General features: G+C 39.3%; 1 protein-coding gene across 6 annotated transcripts in view; it reads right to left on the bottom strand.

The window, feature by feature from the left end:
* The window catches only part of NELL1 (neural EGFL like 1), a 277,675-nt gene that overhangs the window by 7,498 nt on the left and 248,151 nt on the right, over positions 1-22,026 (bottom strand). For 3 of the 6 annotated variants that reach the window (XM_051777276.1, XM_051777279.1, XM_051777274.1), the window contains 2 exons: positions 11,768-11,908; positions 3,888-4,081 (listed from right to left, as the gene is read on the bottom strand). In XM_051777276.1, the coding sequence (XP_051633236.1) occupies positions 3,888-4,081; positions 11,768-11,908 (335 nt within the window). The remainder of the gene's footprint in view (positions 1-3,887; positions 4,082-11,767; positions 11,909-22,026) is intronic. The other 3 variants (XM_051777277.1, XM_051777278.1, XM_051777275.1) reach the window with 2 other exon arrangements.

The following is a 22,026-nucleotide window of genomic DNA, read 5'->3' as shown; positions in this document are numbered from 1 at the left end:
GATTTGATGTAGGGATGTATGCTTGGTTCTTATTTTAAAGCAAAGTCAGTCTTGGCCACAATGCAACATGTACAAAATTAGCACCAGGGAGTCACAATATCCATGTCAGTCACTGTCACTGCTGCATTTCATCACAGTTTTGAATGGATTAGAATATTGCATGCTATTGTAAGAATAATTAAAATGAGTTCTTAAGACTAACAAGTAAAGCTGAAGAAAACACAGAATTACAGAAATGTAGAAAACATGCCAGGTTAACATGGATCTGAACTGCTTTTGCCAACTCTAGGGCACACGTTACTAGGCAGGGTTTATTCAGTGTTGTATCAAACTAGGATAAGTAGGGATTCGGTACTAGCAGCTAGATTGCTGCTTTAGCTGTGGGAAGAGGAATAAAAAAGCTTTATTTCCTTACTCAGCAATTTGAGTAAATCATAAGGAAGAATGGCAGTGGCCCATTTCCTTAGCAACAGGTTTGGCCAGGTCCAGACACACATCCAAAGTCAGCTTAGTGCAAGAGCTCTGTCAGGAGCACCCGCTCCAGGCGTGTGGGGCTGTGCCAGGAATCCAGGAACCTTCACTGCAGCAGTCTCTCTCCTCTTCTGTGCTCATTAATAATGGCTAAGCCTGTCTGCTTAGATCCAATTCAGTTTCTAAGCTTTCAGGATTAGTTTTCAGATTTGCCCTTTTGGCTGGTGACAGTGCTGGTAGTTCTGTGCTTCCCTGAGCATCTTTTACGTTGCCTTTACTCTCCATATCTCAGAACACTGACAAAGCCTGGTGAGTTTGCCAGAGAACTTTTGGTAATCATAATACACTGCTACTCTCTTTAGTGTCTAAGCATCTGTGTTTTGTCTACAACCTAATTAGCTCTATACCTTTCAAAAAACCTTTTTATCCCTATACTGCAGTGACATAAAGCCTCTTAGGCTACAACATGCCACGTACATCTTTTCAGCTCTCCAGTAGCCCTGAGAAATATGTAGGAAATTAAAAAATATAGAGAGAAAACTTTATTTTCTTTAGGTGAGTAACAACATGATAATAATATCTCATTACTACCTCTTCCTCCCCACCTTCTTCCCTGCATCAGTTCTACATGCTTCAAAAGCACCAGTGGTATGAACTTTGTTCTTATCAAAGGTAGAACTGACACACAAGGGTGTCACACACATGTTAAGGGTAACTCAAGTTTCCACAGGGCCCCAGATCCAGTTTGGAGAGAAATCAGACCCTTCCAAAACCAAACCAGCAAACAGTTCTCATCCTCAGGAACACACATCAGCTCGGCACATCCCCCTGCTCCCAGTGCTGTGTGCATCCCCCAGGCTTTTTTCATACAGGGCTGTCTTAATCAGAGGACAGGCTCAAAAGCCCAGATATAGCCAGAGTTTACAGCCAGGCTTGGCTTTTTTCATGGCAAACTGCAACAGCTCCCCCTCCCCTTCAAATTTCTACCAGCTTTAAATTTGATGCCCTGTTAAATCCACAAGAATTTGGGAAGATGCCTATACAAGACACACCAAATATACTTAAGGTACAAGGTTAATTTATAGTTTTGAGAATTTCTGATTTTGTAAACTTGATATACATTCAGATGAACTAGGATGTTTTGAGGAAACTGGGTCCTGTGAAACACTGAAATACCCTGTGCTTCAATAATGACACTTTGCTTCATTATATAACTGAAACAATATAATATCTTATCTCCCATAGTATCCTACTTCACAAATAACTTTGAAGTTCATTAAGTAAGGTTATGTAAGGTATTTAATTTCCTTTACATCCATTATAAGTTAAACTATTTTCAAGATAGTATCTATGTGTTTCAGCCAATGCACAAAGTATATCCACCTGACCTTTCCTAGAGTAACTATAGCAAAAGAAAAGCCCATTTTATTTTAAAACTGAAATGCTGATTTGTCTCCTGGATAAAACAAGTAAGTAGGATCATTTCAAAGTTCAAGTAAGTAGTATAAGGAAGGATTTAGTTACCCTCTACTCTTTTCCTCACTGCAAACTGAGCAGGATGCAAAAGATAAGCAGGACCAGGTCTGTGTGCAATTGCATGAAAAGGATAGGCTTGAGAAGTAGCCTGGTGTATTGGCAGCTACCACTTCCAATGTATAAAAATACATTTTAATAAACACTGAGTGAAGACTTTAGAGTCTGCCTGAGATGTGACAGAGGAGGAGCTCTCCCTCTTTTCCCTCTTGAAACAGGCAGCTACTGGAACAAAATTAAATGCAAATGGTAATTCCCAAGATAAAAACTGAAGAAGATATAAAGGAAGAGTCACAGCAACAAACAGTGTCAGGCTTAGTTTAGACTATCTATGTACTAGTTAATCATGTGTATATTTTCATACACCGATAAGAGCATTCAACATAAGAAACACGTGCAATGGCAAATAAAACAAATTACAAACAATCTGAAATGGGAATACTAATAGTTTTAATTCTGCAAAGGCAGACCAGATGTCTTCAAATATATTAAGCTGTTTATTCTGTTGACTGGAAATCCTTTCGTAAGCCTGCCAGTTCCCCAAGATTACCATAAAAGCTTGATATATATTCAGTAGAGTTGTACACTTCAGCTTCTGAAAGGAGGAGTTTTAGGGAGCTTGAGGCTACTTGAAGTAAAAAATATAGCAACTAACAAGAACATATTCCCTACTGAGCCCAATCCAGCAGTGTATTTTGCAGGTTCTATTCATCTGAAGTCTTTATTTTCCCTTCTGCTACACCATTGCAAAACAGAAATGATGAGGCTTTCAGTTTCTTGCAACTTTGAAACACCTCTTCCTCTTTGTCCCCCTTCAAACCCTCTCATGCTTCTCTGGCTCCTAAGCATTGAGACATGGAGACTGAGAGACCAAATCCCATGCTCCATCTTCAGCTTTTCACAGTGGCCAAAATCTAATTTTACTTGCCCTGATGCAGGAGCCTGCAGTGCTCTGCCTATGGACAGCTTTACCCATGCTATGAATGAATCAGGTCAAAGGGGCCATAAAAGACCAACCACTTCTCAGATTAGGGCATTCTTAAAATTCTTTTGATTTCAATGACAGCATTCCTCTGTTAACCGGTGAAAATCAAGAAAGTAGAGCCAAATGTTCTTCTAACTTGGTTACCATAGTCAGAAAAAACCCTGATAATTTCCAGGGGAAAAAAAACCAAAAAACACACCCTCCCTCCTCCCCCTGATCTAAGTCTTAACTCTAAGGTAGATCTACTGATACTAGACCTGGCTTTTCCAAAGGTGCAGAGGGAGTTGTACTGCTCAAATGGGACAGCTGCCAACACAGCCAAGCTGGGATGAGGAGGAAGAAGCTGGCCTTTGCCCTTCTTCACTTGAGGAAATTAAGTGCCTGCTGCTGGGTCCTCTAACCTTTGACTCATGTTCAGACTTGTCTTCTCACACAGCTAATTCACATGTATTCCAAGGAAAGGGAAATAGTACCAACAGGAAGTTGGCTGACAGTACTGAGAGGTGCATATCCCCATCAAAGAGAAATTAAAACCAGTTTTCAGCACTTCCAGTAAGTGTGTTGGAACGTTGTGTTAAAGGGTAATGCAAGACCCTCTTCAAGGCACACTCCGAGATGCTCTGGCCTACAGGGTGACACAGCAGAAGTTCAGCAGGATTAGCCACTATTAAGCTACGTACATATTCACAAAATAAGAAAAGAAATGCCTTCCCAGAAGAATATCCCCATCCCAACTTCAGTGCCCACAGCAGAGACAGCTTTACCCTTTACCTTTTGCCTCAGTGCCTTAGGCTTAGGCTAATATTTTTGCCAACACCAGTAGCATTGCAATATTGGGTTCCTGACATGAGCCCAGAGAATTAAAGGACTCCTGAAGCCCAGACCAGCTGGATCTCACCTTGCAGGAACAAACGGAGCATCTGTCCTCTCTCAGGGTCCACACCTGCCCGTTCCGCTTGAAGCCTCCTTCGTGGGGACAGTCTCCAGTGCAGGATGGTCCGGATGGACAAAGGCAATCAAACCCTCCTGCCAGGTTCACACAGGCTGAATCATTCCAACAGGTGTGGGTCTTCAAGGCACACTCATCAATATCTGCAAAACAGCAGATTTATAAAGCTTTGGACACTCTTCTCACGTGGCAAGTTTTATTTCTGCATTAAGTAATCGTTGCTAATCTGTCTTGCTGGTGGATGAGGGGTTATACCTTTCACATTTACTTGCCAGACATTAAATACTGATGTTTTTTAGGTTATTCTTCAGCATTTACTTTGATTTCACCAAGAATTCTTAAACTATCTCCATCAGGCTTAATTATAAATGCTGAGTCTGACATACTTGGTGGAACCATATACCAGAGACAAACTCGAACCTTCAGACAAGAGGATATACTGATTTCCCAGTGACTGGTAACTACTGGTCATTCAGAGTGACCTTTTGTCAACTAGGCCACTCTCTGTTCTGGATTTTACATCAAAATAGAGGTGCACTACTCTTGATAAGTTCCTAGCATGAGCAACATTTCCCATAATAAAAGCAGTCAGTTGCATCCTTTTGCCATTGCTAGAAGTATAAGTGAATTGGGGGGAGCAGGGAGAAAAAAAAAAGAAATCAGATGCACCTGATACAGAAAAAAAGTCTTAAAGCTACGCAGTATGATTTTGCAATGACACAAAGAATAGGTGACAAGATAAAATCATTATACACCAGAAAAAGAGAATTACAGTAGCCCATTAAAATTGCTCTTGGAGGGTAAAATATAATTATGCAACATGAATTTATCTGGGGAGTTCATGCAGTGAATCCAAATAGTTACTGTAAAACTTAAAACATTCTTAAAGATATCCCATTTTCCTTTCAATAGACTTTGACTCGTAGTTTTTGTTGAAAACAAAGGTATAAATGAAGCATTCACTCTGCCTTTGGTGGTTTCACCAAGCATCATCAATATTGTCTTCCCCATCACATTAAGAGTTCCTTGAATATAATCTATATAGGATGCAGAAGAATCACAGTACAGATTAGAAGGGTAGCTTTCACAGTTCAAAACTAAAAGGATTTCACAGATGAATATAAAGCCATATTGCCTACAGAGTTGCATTTAATTGCTTTACTTATGACACTGAAATCTAATTCTGTTTCCATGTAATTTAACAGATTTATGGAAAGCCAGATGTTAGCAATTATAGAAACTAACATTATTCATGTTCTCAGTAGTACAGACCTGTTCACATTGCACAAAGCCAACTTAATCTCTTATACATATGTAAAAGGGAAGAACACCCTATTTATGTCCTGCTACCGCTGTTCTCCATTTAGCACACATAAAAAGGATGTCCCCATTAAGAGCAGCCCAAATTGGTAAATGGAAGATTCTTGACAAAAAAGCCAATCAACCAAAGCATGAACATAAATTCCTAATTGCTACTCAGTTTGCTCATTTTTTTCGTTCTTTATGCAAATTATGGTTTCTTATTATTTTATGGCATTTATTATTTAGAAGTTTTAGTCATTAATCAGATAGAAAAGGCTGGACTCTGCACTCATTTTCAGCTGAACTTTTAATAGAACTAATTTTCTGAGAACATCCCTTTGGCAGTTTTTCTTCTTGTCACTGACTGCATTTCTTGAAGTCAGAACAAACAGCCAACGTTCTCAGAAAATTGAGGATAAAAAGCTCTAAGTGTAACATGTTTTGCCCCTGTCACTCCTTCAGCCTCAAACCAGACTGGGGGGTGGGGAAGGAAAAAAACCCAGACAAATGCTCCCACATTGTCAGCTCTCAGTTAGCTTAAGAAAATATTTCAGTTTAATGGAGTTCAAATGGACTTGCTCATATCAATGCAAGTTCAGCATGTACGTGGCTATGCAAAGCACAGAAGAAAATGCTCATTTTTAATGTGAAATTTCTCTTAGCAAGTAGAATCAATGTGTCTATTTAGGTGTTGAAAAATCAGTCTGGCTTAAAAATTATGAACATGTCCAAAACAATTGGACTTTATTACAAGACTTTTGCATATGGATTATTTTTATGTTATTTAAGTCCTTGCTTGGTTCAAATTCCCCACACTCCCCTCAGGTTTCGTTTGCTTTCCCACATCTGCTCTCAGAAGATGAGGGCTCAAAACTGGAACATTTAATGACAGGCAAGGCAAAACCTGTACATAAATCTCATTTCCCATTATAACAACACAAAGTAGGAAGGAAATAAATTATTAAGTTATAGATCAAGTAACTTAAAAGAACACTGGAAATAGCAAGGAGAGTCCATATTCTTTCCCCACATATATAGGACCAAAAAAAGGTCTGGTTTTACGTTTATGGGGATTAGTTCTTTCATGTATCCTGTCAACCTGCAAAAGCAATCTCATTTTCACACCAGGAATAGGTCTTTGCAATCTTATTCATTCTACTGAAATTTTTTGTGGCATAAACTACTAATTAACACAAGTAAAAGTGGCAGAACTTCACTTCCCCCCTCCACACAGTTGCTTTCCAAGGAAAAGTGTGGCTATAGCTGAAACAACCACATTGACCAGAAACTTGCTTACACTGCAAAGCCTGATGCTATTTGCTATCAACAAAGTATAGCCAACAGCAAAGGGATTGCTGCCAGGACACCCCAACTATCATATCACTGATTAAGATCTTCACTCTTCAAACACTCCAGTCTGTGCCTCTACAAACAAACATACAGCCATAAGTACCTGATCATAGGTGGTTTTTAGCCACCAGTCACATTTCGTGGGTGAGAAAAGAAAGAAAACAGACCACCCACGACGTGCTCGTTTCCAAAATACTCTCAAAGTGCAGAGAGAGCTTGGTAATGCGGGCAGACAAGAAAACAGAATCAAAATGGAAGCAAATAATCCCTTGAGATGCAATTTTCTTTTCCATCCTTTTTGGCTGCAATGAGAAGTAATTTGCCTCAGATATCATGAGAGGTCCCATGGCCACTGCACTTGAATAGGGCAGAAGACAAGCATGACTGTACATATCAACACAAGTTCATTAACTCGGTTTCACTGAAATTTTAAACCAATCCCTTGCTACTTCATTTCTTAGTTTTCAAGGCTATTCAGGTTTTAATGGTAAAACTTTTCCATAGCACCTTAATAAATTTTGTGCAAGCAAGCCATGCAGTGTGGTGCTCTGTATTATCATGATAAGCTGATGCAGAAGAAAGAACCTTACTAATGTGCTAATTTTAACTGTTATGGTACATTAAACCATTACAGTATATTGTTAACGTGAAAAATGTATGCTGGGCTCCCAAACCAATGTATGTACAAGTTAGCTAAACACTGTTTTGACAAATCATCTTTCACAGGCAACTTGTCACTTAATGATTTTTGCCTCCTTTCTAAATCAAAGTTATTTGGAGTCACCTTTGAAAAAAATATCACTAAACGGATTCATTCTTAGTTAGAAAATATTTTATGATAGTACATTTATTCTATAGAGACATAACAGTCTATTAAGGAACACTGCACAGTAAATTAGATTCTGAATATAGGATTTACAAAAGCTTTCTAAAAATGTAAAAATGACTGAACACAATTACCTTGTAGACATGTAACACAACTTTCTGTCAGAATACAAGAATCAGAATTTACTAAGTGGAAAGTAAGAAAGATAATCTTTAATTTACAGCATAAAATTCACCGACACAGACTCCGATATTATCAGCTTTAAGAAATTCTATGAGCAGAAGAGAAGAAAGTTGTAAACCAGCAGGTTCTAGAGTTGGTCTTGGATACTCCATACCGTAAACAAACCTTTCTGCCTATGTATCATTTCTCTAACAACGGATAGGAAAGGAATTCTCAGGCATATAGGAAGATTTTCAAAGATTTTCAAGGTCTAGCTTTCTGTGCGATACAGAAAGGGGTAAAATAAACAAAGAACAAACTTCCTTTTCTTTTACTTTCTAATCTAGGTAAGAGGCAACACTGCAGCATACTATGAAATATATGAAAGCTTCAGGAATTGATTTAAAACCCATTCAGATTTGACCCTCAAGCACTGCTGCACCCAGCTTTTGTAGGAGACTAATACCTGTGCAGTTTTCTTTCACAAGCTCTTGAGTCCTACCTTTTCCCAGCTCTCATTTCCCCTGCAACAGCTCCTCTAACCCAAGAAAGAAAAAACAAACAACACTGACAGGGACTGCTGCCTTGGTTGTTTTTCCTTCTGTGCTTGCAAGTCCCAATGTCAAGACCCAGAAAGACAAATCACCATGTAAAAAAATGGAATCAGTAAATCTGCACTCCAGGGTCCGAACAGCTCTCTGCAGACCAGAAGCATCTGAGAGATGGAGATCCAAAAGTATAATTTGCTTTGCCTTTTTTTCCTGCTGTAGAAAGGAGCATGCTTTGTGGGACACTATTAACTTCCCAGAATACAGCATTTCTTTGCCAGTTTTTCCCTTCTTTTGGTTCTGATAACCTGTACAGATCATTCTTTGGTTCTGCATGGGCACTTAGTGCAGGCAAAAGACACCACCTGCCAGTTGCTTCTATATGGTATCAGTAGATAGTAGTAAATACTGTATCACATGACAACTCACACTTCTCTATAAAGTATTATTGTTTGTTTACCTGAGAGTGCAGCAAAATTGTAACAAAATTTAAAAACAAAAACAAAAACAAAAACAAACAAAAAAAAAAACCAAAACCAACCAACCAACCAAAAAAACACCAAAAAAATAAACAAAACCAAAACCACAAAACCAAAAAAACAAACCCAACAAAACAACTCTGAAACTGTAGCCTACAGGTTTTAATTGCCAAGTAAGCTTTAGTAGCAACTTTGTGGAGCAATTGTCTTTTGTCTGCAAGCAGTATTCTTAATAACACATTGTGAAAGACCAATGCCTCTACTGCAGGAAATTAAATTACATTCACTTAATTTGAGCCTGCTCACCATCACTTTATGAAGCTGACATCTCTGCTAAAAGCTGCCTTTGGCTGATACTTTGAGCAATAAGAGAATTTTCCCATCTGGAAGTGGCCTGGCTAAGTCACACAGCCTTATTACCCCAGCTCTGGTGCAATATTATGACCTTACCCACCACATCCATTGATTTACACATTTGTCCCTTGCCAGGTGACCAAACTCCACTGTTTTCTCCCACTCAATGAGAATAAAGCTTTTAGAAGCACTGAGGTATCACAACACCTCCCAAATACGTGTTATTTTTCTTAATGCTCTGCAAGCACTGCAGAGACATTGCAAGTAATGACTCAGCTCCAAGAGCACCTACCAAATAAATGGAGGGAAAGGGGGTTAACCAATAGGTACCTAAATGCATCCAGCAAAAGCAAGTGGCTGCCTGGGCTTTGGGCAATCTGTCAGAGATGAGTACTGCCTCCCACTGTCTTGTGATTTTCTTTTCTTTATTATTAGTAGTAGTATTTATTGTTATTGCTATTATTTTGTAGGGGAGGGTTTAATCTTCTTTTGCTTATGTTTTTAGCCTATTTATTGTTCTCCAAGTTTGTCCTTCAGGGAGGAAGAAAGAAGAAATGTTTCAAAACACACTGGAAGACAATGGCTCAAATCTACCTCAGGTGCACACTACAAATTCAGTATACAATACAGCAGGAAAAAATGCTGTTGCTAAGTAGATCCTCTTTTTTTCTGAAATAGGGCGAAGACATTCACCCTGATAAGTGCTCCACCACGTAAACAACACGTAATGTGATGTTTTAGCTACAATGTATAGTGTTATCTGTTGTTTTAACCAGTTCTCAGTTGCATTTTAAAACAAACATCATGGTTTGGTTTGAAATTTGTCACTATGGGTTAGCAGAATCTTTCAATTAATTTTTAATTATTTTATTTCATTATACTGGTGAAGCCAACTGGTTCATTCTCTCCCTCACTGGTAACCCCACAGCAGATGGTTCAGAGAAGCTATTTCATTAAAATAAACCCGCTAATTTCACATTCTGTTTACAACCCGCATATGGCAAGATGAGCACCTCACCCCGCAAGCTTCCAGCATGCTGTGCAGGTCAAAATGAGGGCAGTTTGTTTCCATGAAATCCCATCCCTCCAGTCTCCGCAGAAAACAGAACATTTGGGGCTTCTTTTTGCAGTGCCCAACCCTTCAACAGCGATTCAATCCAAGCAATGCTGACCTTTCCAGCAGCTGAGCCTACCTAGGGGTCATTCTCAACCACAGTCTTGTCTGTGTCTGTCTTCTCCTGAGATCAGCTTGACCCTCAGATCTTCTTCATCCCAAATCAGCCACAGAAGGTCAGCCTGATGGGGGACGGGGCTCCCCAGGCAAGTGGTACAGGTAAGCACCAGAAATGCTAAAAATGCCCCTTGTCCCCAACTGCCTCAGGGCTTTCTGAAGGTTATGTCATGTGGATTTCTCATAAAGGAGGTATTTTCAATGTTGCTCTGTTCATTACCCCTTTTACAACATTTAAATAAAGGAGAACTCTTAACATCTGAGAATTCGTTTAGAAATACATGGCTTTCATATGGTGTTTTATCTATCAGGTCACAAAGTGCTGTAAAATTTGCCATCTTTTACACAGCTACCCCCATGAAGTTCACTGCTGTGATTTTACGGAGCTCCCCATCAGCTTAGGACAACGTGTAAAAAGCTAATATAGCTGGACAATCTACAAAATATTGCTTTTGAAAATAATTATTGTTCCTCTGCATTTTTAAATCGTGACGCTACCTTATCCCAAGGACTTCTGATAGCCAAAATTTATGAAAGATGGGAATGTTTGCTACAAGTAAATTTATATATTTTTGTTACTTAAACTTTTATTTTAAGTATGGACTTTAAATCTTAGAAAATGCCCTTTGAAGTTATGGCCATGATAAATGAAGTTTACAGCATTAAAAAAAAGTCACAAAAGGAGGAGAAGAGCTTTTATAGGACATTCATATATATAACTGACTAAAGATGAAGCAACTGAAGTTCCAAAGAAAGGACATAACACTACGAGCAGTTGATCTGTATCTTTACAGAAGTTAAAATGGGATTCCTTCTAAGCAGTTTTAAACTCACCTGATAAAATATCACAGAGAAATTATGTTTAAGGCTTCTGAGAATAGCTACAATTACCATCTCCACTATGGTTTTATTGCTGCTTACTTGCTGCAGTGGCACACAGTGTCTCACAGCCAGTCGAGGGCACACAGATCACAGAGCCAGCGCTAACTAACTCCTCATGGAGCCTTATCCTTTGTCCTCCCATAAAAACAACTGAAAAACTCCTCCGCACCCTTTAAAAATCCCTCTCTGTTCATGCCTTTGGGGCCTTATTCTGCAAACATGGTGCACAGAGATTCCGATGTTATTTGCATCATTATAAAAATTAAGGATGAAGATGGCAAACAATGGAAAACAAGCAAAACCAAAGCAACATAGACATACCACAGATATGTTCATCACTGCTGAAATCTGGAATTAGAAAACCACCTCCTCCCCTTTTGAGGCCAATTACGCTCCGCAGCAAGCCCACTTTCACTGCAGCTTTCATAGCAACTTGTTATGATAAATGAACAAGTGCAGTAAGTCACACTTTGGATCTCGAGCTGCCTCCCTCCTGTGATAACCACTCAAACACGTGATGCCCCATGAACCAGCACCCACCCTGCGTGGCTGGGGATGCTGACAAACACAGACACGCTCGTTTGCACTCGCATTTTAGCCTTAAACACAGTCACTGCGCAGGACAGCAGCTCAATAGTCACTTTGGAACACCATGCAGAAGGAGGTAAAAAAAGGCTCTGCTGATCATTGCTTACCAACACAGGACTCCCCGGAAAGAGAATAGCTTCCATTGTCATGGAAACCGCTTCTGCACTCACAGTGGTACCACCCTGGGAGGTTAACACAGCGTGAATGGTTGTGACACTCAATGATCCCCTCTGCACACTCATCAATATCTGCCTCAGAGAAAAACACAAGCCAGCCAGGAAATTAATTTCCTTCGACACCAATACTGTAGGTTTGTTTTTTAAAAAAAAAAAAAAAAAGTTATTGGTTGGTTTTTTTGTTTTGGTTTTTGGTTTTTTTTTTTTTTTTTTTTAAGTTTCCTTTAATATATGGATTAAGGTTTATTACGGTTCCCAACAAGAGACACTTAACACACGACTCACATAACAACAATAAAAAATAACAATAATACATCATGTAATCTGTTACAGACAAGACATTCTTTTACACCACAATTTGTTAAAAATGCAAAGCAAACATGCAGATTCTTTGTTCCTTATTTGGTTTTTTGTTTGTTTGGGTTGTTTTTTTTGTTGGCTTTTTGAACTCAGAAGTTACATTTGCCTATGCACTTAAAGCATTGCAGAATAGGTTGCCCACCGAAAAGGCAGTTTCAGCAATATCCTGCTTTACAAACTCCGTGTCCCAGGATACCTCGGAAAGAGAAAGCATTTCCTTCGGGATTTGTGTTTCCAGCATTCAGCTGCGATATTGGCAGTTATCTGGCACTTAAGGTGCTCAGCGCACTTGGCAAACACTTGTTAATCTCTTTTGTTTCCGTGATCCAAATAAATACCCAGCTCGTGTGTAACAAACAGAAAAAGCAGTCCTCGTTTCAGCTGCAATAAAACATTTAGCAGGAAAAGAGTGAGGCAAATGACAGCAAGTTTGTAGCAATGGAAAGATAAAGTATGATGAACGCCCTGCTGAGTGTCAATAAATGTGCTGGTTTCAGAAAGGAGTTTCTCAAATTTCTGTGCCATGTTTAATAGAGACCTCATAATTGCTAGTAACCTTGGCTAATCATGGCTGGCACCTGGCTGCTTCTCCCCTTTGAGCGTTTTTCAGCACATTTTGTAGGGTTGTAATTAAAATTAGCAAATTAATTATATGTTAACCTTGCGGTAATTTAAAAAGCCATTATATTTTCATTCCTCTATTCAGTTCAACTTTTTTTTTTTTTGTTCAATTTTGGACAGTTTTCAGCTGGGTACCTTATCAATTAAAATGAAACTCAAATTATTCCCATATAATTCCCATTTTCACCCACTGAGATCTCTTTTTTCTTGGCACACTTAAAATATGCATAACATTGTGCGCACCAAACCAAAAAAGGTGGGGGAAATAGGTTCAGAAATTGCATTTAGCTCTGCAAGCATCAAAGAAGAAATGTCTCATGATCCTGACGCAAGACTGAGTTAAGGTTATTAACTAACCCCAGAGTGTAGCTTTTACAAAATACACACACCAATATGGTCTCATGGACTGCACTGGTGTCGTGTCAATGCACATGGAAATGGATTTGAAGTATCCTTCAATACAATCCCATTTTCTTATTTTGTAGAAGCAATACCATAGAAAAGTTTGATTTTTCCTCATTTCAGTAACAATATTTATTCTTGTGGAAATATGGCTGAGAAACCTTAAAAAAATGCTGTTTTCCAAGATTTGTGTCCAGCATGAACCACTCTAGCATGAACCAAGGTGTCTACATAACAGGGTTATAAATGCTATTTATTTCTAGCTTTATTCTGCTCCCATCTAACAATGAAGTCAATTTTTTAATGCTTTAAAATCTGTCACTGCTGCCACCTTCTCTGTACTTTTTATTTTGTGGGAGCTAATTTTAGTGTTAAAACACTGCACAAATCTACCTGTCCATCAACGGTGAGTGGTGCTTGCAAACTCAGACACTTTCAATTCATTACAGCAAATGGAATTTATAACAATGATCTTTTCACATGTCATGGCTGATGAAACAAGTTTAATCCTATTTGAAAAGTGAATGACTTTGCCATTGCAGGTCAACTGCAAATGAATCCTCTTTGCTTTCCTTTCTTCCCCAGTGTTGAATTGGAGAATGTTCCTGTTTAAAGACTGCTTCCTGGGGTCAATCCTGTACTGGACCTCTATCCATTCAATTTTACATTTTTAATTTACAAAATCAAGAGTGTTCGTAAACTTCGTCCCTAAACTTAAACCCTTTCAAAAGTATATGATTTAGGCTCATGGTAGAGGATACCAATTGACTAACTAGTGGGTAAAAAAAAGAAAGGCTGTCTGCCAGGGTACTAAAACTAAGCAGCAGCTTACTCAGTGGAAGAAGAGCAGCTAGGTTATGTCTCTAGATTATGTCAGAAAAGTAAAATAATTCATAAAACTGTTTCAAGACTAGATGACTTTACTGTGGCAGTACCACAACTGTTACAGCTTTTGCTCTCTGATGTGTAGGGAGACACTAACCAATTTCTTCAAGCAGCAGAGCTAAGAAAAAAAGACTAATTTTCAGTTTTACAGGTTCTTCCTTTACTTACTTGACCCCCTTCAACCAGTGGAGTTATGCCAGCATTGGCCTGCCCATGCTGGAGGCAGCAGGCAAAGCATAAGGAGAAGCTTTGCAGGCTGTTTTCAGAAAATGCCATGACAGACACTGTTGATGCAGAAGCAACTAATGAAAAACCCTTCAAGCTCTGTCCCCTCTCTATCCACTACCCCTCCTCTTCAGGTCAAGCTCAGCCCTCTTCCTATTCTCATGCTGGAGACAGGCTGGGTGGATGGGGCAGGGAGAAGAATGGGGAAGCAACTCTCCCTCTGCTTCTGCAGCGCCTTAGGATCCCTTTGGCAACACACCATCAGCAGCACCATGTGATACAAAATGCACAACGAGGGGTATAAACAAGGAAAACCATTAACAGCTTCTCCATTTATCCAACCCATTACTGCTCCTTAAAATGATGTACATAAACACTAAAAGAGGAGGAAATATTGTGATGAGGTCTGTAAGCTTCTCCTGTGATCCTGGGTGTTATTTGTAGCACATACACAAACACAGCTCTGCAGGTATAGGAAAATATTGTGGATGTTTTAGAAATTCAGATTAAAGATGCTCAGAATACCAAGAGGAAAATGCAAATAACAGCTTTATAAAATGGTATGTCATATACCATGACACTACTTAGTTAACTTAATATGTAACTTCCATCTGGACATACTATGGCATTTGAAAACAGTTTTTTTGAGGATTTCTTCTGCATAGGAGGATGTTTCTATACATAACAGCCAGTTCAGGGAATTAGAATCAATTCACCTCTCTTCATCTTTGCTTTTCCATCTTTAGATCCTAGCACTATATTTGCATACTTGCCTCAGGATAAAAGTCCTTCTATCCAAGTCTGTTTTGGGGTTTTGCTATGGAATTTGAGCCACATATCCACTAATTTTGAGGGGTTTAGCATGCACCAGAGTGTGCTATATGTATAACTTCCTTCAGACAGTTAAGCTGAAGTGAAAGTGTATGCTTCTGACCTGTGAGTAAAAACAGTACAAAAGCAGAATCATTCTTCGAAGAAGCACATTAAAACCTGTACAGAAATTCTGTAACATGGCACAGGTCAGAAGAAACAATTGCTGGGCATCTTTTGGCTGTGTTCCCATGCTCCTGGTCTTGCCTGCCCTTGATGCACCTGGCAGCAGAGTGAGCACACAGCCCTCAGGGCTCCAGGCTCTGCCTTCTCACAGCATCCTGCCATGGAGGGAAGAGCCTGGGTCTTTCCATGCACACCCACACCTTGTTGTCCCATGGGACTATGCCATGCTCACAGAAGTCAGTGAAAACACACTCACCAGCTCACAACTTCCTGTGGGCTTTCTCTGTGTCTGTGAGTGCTTATGAGAAACTGCCAATTTACTATTTCCTTGGGAACTGAAAATTTTCATAACCTTAATTTGCCTCTGCAGTATTTAGCTAAATATCTGCATTACCTTTGCATTAAGTGTGCTATTTTTCATTTCTGGCTCTAATTCAACTTAAGACATGGCTGCTTTTACTACCATGGAAGTGTTTTTGTAGATTTTTCATTCAAGCCTTCTTACAAAGTCCGTGTAAAAGGAGATCTCTTACAGACTGTCCTGTTGCCTGCTTTTACCCCACTCAGTTACTTAACTGCCATTAGTAGAGAATTGGTAATGGATCTGGCAACACTCCACTATAGTGGCTTTGCAAACGCTCAAAAATGGCACATTTTTGTATTGTAGCAAAAAGGTAACAGTTGGTCACGTATAAGCCCTTGCAGGATGTTAATCCTGCCCTTTAAGGACAGGTCTGTAATTTTTACTTTTAGCATCCCAGCTTCTTGCATTATTCATAAGGGTATTTATGCAGAGAAGATAAATAGGATAATTTGACTCAAAAATAAAACACAATGGCTTCAGAACCCTGTGAAAAAGTAAAATTAAAATAATTCAATCTTTTCTAATGCCTCATCACATTTAAGTCACTGTGTGATAATACTGAAAAGAAAACTGTTCAGTGTCATGTCACAGCTAGCAATCTACAGTTTCAATGAGACAGAAGAGTTGAATTATAAAAGTGTCTGTTCATCAAACCCTTACTGAATTCTTTTTCATGCAAAAAAATACATGATCCTTATCTTTAGCTCTTCGTTGACCAGGGGACCCTTAAGCAGGAAAAGTGTGTACTGACAAGAAAGGATCACACAGGTCTCAAGCTTCCTGAATTAAAATTGTACCCTGACAGTTAAGTCCATTACTTCCAGAGCACTACAACTTTGTTTTCCATATTACAGTATTTTTCTTCAACATAAAAACACCAGAAAAATGCACCCAGCCAACCGAGGCATAAGTTATATGTAAAATACAGCCTCTTCTCATCTCCTACTCTTGCCTGAGCCACTCCACAAGAGAGAGAGAGCAAGAAAGGGATGTCACTGACAGCACTATGCAAACAGTGTCCCTGCTGCAAAGGATTCATTCGACTACTTCAAATAAACCCTGAAAGCAAAGAGAACTACTTTGGATGAGAACATGAGATGAAAAAAATCTTTCTCTCTAAAAAAAAAAAACACAAACCAACAAACCCTCCCAATCTGCCTACCTCTATAGTTTTACATAAACTTACATAAGGGTTTTTTTATTCTTCATTATTAACCCTTACATTGGCTATATTATTAAATCTCTATATTAGCTCTGACAGTTCACTATGAGAAGGGCCTGCCTTTTTTTTTTTCCAACATATGCTATACAAAGCAGAAACACATTGTCAGCAGCCACCCTTAAAGTCTGCTGGATTCCCCCAGTGCCAAGAGAAGAGGCTACAAGGCTGACCTTGTCACGGGTGTGAAACCCAGCGTGCCTGGAATCCCAAGGGTACAGCTTCAGTACAGCAATTTGGCTGTTAAACAAATGATAATTTAAAGAACACAGATAACTCTGTAATTAAGTCACATCTGAATAACGGCTCATGGCTCTTGCTCAACCTCATGGGGCCAGTTCATTCTTATGGCAACAGAGATACTAAAACCCAGAAAGGACAGGGAAGACATCTGTCTGAGAACTATCTATTGATATTTTAAATCGTCGATTTCTTGTTTCACAATTTTAAGTATCTCAGGTGATAAGGATCCCCCCCCACCCCTCCTCTGCCTGAAGCCAGCAGCAGGCATTGGAAGAGCTGCTTGGGACATTTTTCTTTGACATTTAGCCTCTGTTTTAATTGCTTTCATTTTAATTCATTAGGAGATTTTGGGCAAACAATCAGCACCAAATAATATATTCCTCTCTCCTCAGGAGTCATGGCTGTTTTCACAGACTGATTTTAATTGCATTATATTTATATTGGCCTTTGCAGTTCCTTCTCAGGCAGGAATAGTTTTGGTTGTATAAATGTTACAGGCTTTGGGTCCATTTTTCTATTTTGAGGACACGGCAGTAAACCATAAAACGTTAAATTTGTTAAGATAGTGAATAAACTCACGTTCATGAATAATCAAACCCACGCAACAGTTTAATAGTACTAAATGGCTTTGGGGGATGAAAGGTGTGCCCACCTCCCATTATAATTAAAGAAGAGCTGTAATATGCTTTATTGTGTAATTCTGGACTGGTATCAAGATTTTTAATCATCTGAAACCCATGTGCAAATTTAGAATGATGACTTTAACAAGAATAAATGGAATTAAATTGACATCAGGATAATAACCCAGACTAGTTGCACCAGCAATTTTTGAGATTAATTTTTTTAATATACAACATCTAATTTACTGAAATTCATTTTACTATCTTATAAATTTATACACAGTCCAAGACGATGTCTTTATCACTTCAGTGCATGTCTCTCTCACACCCTCATATTTGTCTATTTGCATGCTAAATATGCAGCACACTTAGAGTGTGCAACCGAGAGGTCCTGAATGGTTCAAATAAACGTCACTTCACAGCAGTGGAGCTGCAACAAGAATTTTTTCTTCTCATATTTAAAGACTACTGGGTGATGTAGGACATAAAAATCAGAGCCAGATCACTCCTTAGAAAGCCCGGCAGGGTGAAGAACTATCTCAAATTTAGTATTGCATTTGGGTTTCCATTGCAAAGAGGATTTTAATTATCACTCCACAAGCCAGAAACAAACAGATTGACTTCACAATTAGTAGGTTAAGTTTCAAACTGAGGAAGAGACTTTCTGTCAAAGTTGAGGCCTGTGGTCAACATGTCTCTCAAATCACATTACCCTGATAATAGCAGGGCTACTAGCTCAGTGTTTTTGTATTCCAGCTCTTCCCATGTCCAGCTGGATTAATGACACAGAACTTCAGGACAGATGTTTAGCCCACTAGCACCTTGTACCTCCTATATCCCACAATTCTCCAGCAATGCCCTTTCTTACTCTTTTTGACATTATGCTCTTCCTAAATGTACTAGAGCACTTTGTCAGGACCACGAATTTGTAATTATTCTACCTATTTAGGTAGGAATAGTGTGTGGTCTCCGTGCTAAGGTTACCATGTAAATCAATCCAGTAGAATTTCTGCAGAGAAACTCAGCTGCAGACCACAAGTAAATCACTGAGCACTATTTAATTTAGCACTACATAATTTAGATCATATATATTATTATATATTTATTTTTATTGGTAGAATAGAGGGATATCATGTGCAATTTACAGGTGACATAAATAAGGCAAAGAGAGATACAGAGAACTTTCCAAAGTTGTCCAAAGCCAAATTGTGAGAAACTTCTCAATTTTGTAATTGCATTCCCCTGTCCTATCACTGTCTCCATTCTCTATTCCTTAGAAAAATGTTCTCAAATAACCAAGTAGAGGCAAGGTCAACCTTCACTCCCCTCATGACTCATGAACAAAGGCTTTATTTTTTAAGAATGTTCACTGTCTTCATCCCTGACTGCTAATTCAATTAAACCGTGATAATGGAGTTGTATCTACATATATTATATAAAAGCAGCTATTCAGAATATTAGATAAGCATAGTAGAAAAAAACAAGAGAAGAAGATCAACAGGAGAGGTCTGTTGTGTTGATACACTGTAATCAATGGAGCCCTCAGCACACAGAGGTATTCTTCTACACAGACAGGATTATATAGATTTTTTAAAAAGAAGTTCAAACCCATTCCTAAAGTACAGTATTTTTATGCACAAAGCTGCTTTAAGCCTATTCAAAGCATAAATTCTGTAAATTCAGGCTCATTGAATTTACAATGACTGGTAAGACCATACTAAAAACACACTACAGATTGCAGAATTACATTTCAGAAAATCTGCATGGCAAAATACATTAAATACCTCATAAGAAGGCTAACACATCAATGAGAATAAAAAGTATTTTTGGTGAATGATTTTGATGTCCTGCAATTAAAGAGTTGCACATTCTTTGCCAAGATCACAAAATTTAAGAAGAATTACCTAAAGGGGATACATGTTAAAGCAAAACAGCTGAGGGGTGCCAGCCAGCTGGAAAGCAACTTGGCACAAAAGGAGCTGGGGGTCTGGGGTGGACACCGAGTTGAACTTGAACCAGAAAGATGACTTTGCTGCAAAGAGGGTGAATGGTGTCTTCAGCTGTGTTAGATAAAGCAGTGCCAGGTTGAGGGAGGTGATCCTTCCCCTTTGCTCAGCGCTGGTGAGGCCACAGCTGGAGTGCTGGATCCAGCTCTGACCTCCCCAGCACGAGAGACAGACAGAACAACTGGAGAGAGACCAGCCATGGGCCACGAGGATTGGTAAGGGACTGGCAGGAGGAAAGGCTGAGACAGCTGGGACTGTTTAAACTAGAGAGGGGAAAAGGCTCAGGGGCATCTTGCTGATGCACATTAATACCCAAAGGGGGGCTGCAAAGAGGATGGAGCCAGGTTCCTCTCCATGGTTCACAGTGACCAGAGGCCATGGGCACAAACTGAAACACAGGAGGGTCCAGCTGAACATCAGGAAACATATTTTTACTATAAGAGTGACTGAGAACTAGCACAGGTTGCCCAGAGAAGTTGTGGAGTCTCCATCCTTGGAGATATTTACAATCTGTCTGGACGTGGTCCTGGGCAGCTGGCTCCAGGTGGCCTTCACTGAGCCGTGGGGCTGGACAAGGTGACTCCCAGAGGTCCCTTCCAACCTCAACCATTCTGTCCTTCTCTGATTCTGCCCCAGAAGGAACTCTCACTTGAATGAAAACAGATGAACTACACAGGATGCTGCAAATTGGTTCATCAGAGCTACAAGAGATGAATGAAACCTCTTATAGAAGAGGACACTGACAAACAGCATTCTCTACCCAACTTACCAGCTGTGCAGTCCAGTGCATTGCACAAAAGGAATCATTCAGGTGACACTGGCTCTATGTATAAAAGCTTCATGGATGAGCCTTAACATTATTATTCAATGCTATCAGACTCCATGCACAATCTTCAGGTGCAATGCCTAACCAATATATTACTCTATGTGGCACTTGAAATGCTAAAGTTCAACATCAAGAAGTGATAGAAATAGCCTATTATCTGATCTAGAACATCCTGTGACAGAGAATAAGTGCTCCTTTCCATACATTCTTCCATGATTTGCCTGAACCAAATTTAAAATGACTCACATGATGAGTCCTCCCCCACTTCATTGGGAAGATTATATTGCAGCCCAATACTCCACAATGTTAGGAAGTTCTTTTGATTAGTTTGAGCTCTTTCATAATCGAGTATGACAAAATAGCACTTGTCAAAACAATTTCACTGCTAACAGGAGGTGGCAGCTGATGAGAAAACGATAAAGAGCACATTTTCTTCACTGTGGCTGGGGGGGGCTGAGTGTCACTCATTCTCCTTAAAATCCCCACGTATACCACTGTGCCAAAGGGCACAAGAAGCAAATCCAAATAGCAGGTTTAGATTATAATAGTGTGCACACCCTATAGCACCCCTGGGAGTTTAATAATAATGAGAAATATTCTCAATTAGTTTTTTTTTTAAATCTTGAAATGATTAACAGGTTCAGAAAAGCATTTTCATTCACACAGTAATAAACTCTCCCAAGGAAGCAAATCCCTAAACAAGCAGTATAAAAAGAGCTCTTGAAATCGTAAGCAGAATAACATAAAGCTCTCTGCATCCTTAATTAGGGATGAAAAGGGTTCAGGAAGGGCTGATCAATAAAGTGCAAATGATAAAAAACTAAGTAAGCATAGTTTTGGAGAATGTGTGAACACAGTTTCATAAAAAGATAATATCTGTGGTGGGTCTCCCACACGACACGCTGGATTGCAACTGCTCTCATCAAGGGAAGTTCCCCAGGCACCTTGGAATATATAAATGTGTTTCTGACAATAAGAAGGGTGCACAAAAAGACCCTACATAATAGGTATCAAATAACAAAAGACTGGAAGGATTGTTTAAGAAGAGAAATTAAGGTTCTTGCATCACTCTGCCTATCTCCTTGTGCTCATCACACAAGTAAAAGCCATTCTCTATTTTGATCTGCTTGAACTTTCTCCAGCCCCACCACCTTCCATCTGTTACCCACCCCCTCCTCCACTGCAGTTAAATTTACCCACGTTCCCAACTCTGTCACACCATGTGCACAGTCATGAAAAGCAGTGTGGTGTCGTGATTTCCCATGCACAACCCAGTAAACTTGAGAAACATGAAAAAAAGTGCACTTTCCCAGTTAAACTGGGACAGCGCCGCATTTCAGCGCACCAGATAATCAGAGTCAACATGCTGCAAAAAAAAAATAAAATAGTAAAACTGGCTAAACCGACACAATGTGTCCACTGC

This window comes from Manacus candei, unplaced genomic scaffold, assembly GCF_025592945.1.
Source record: "Manacus candei isolate 608988 ecotype Guabito, Panama unplaced genomic scaffold, ASM2559294v1 h1tg000009l, whole genome shotgun sequence".
Classification (NCBI taxonomy): domain Eukaryota; kingdom Metazoa; phylum Chordata; class Aves; order Passeriformes; family Pipridae; genus Manacus; species Manacus candei.
Note: the sequence above shows the minus strand (reverse complement) of the source record. Positions and strands in the feature narration are given on the sequence as shown.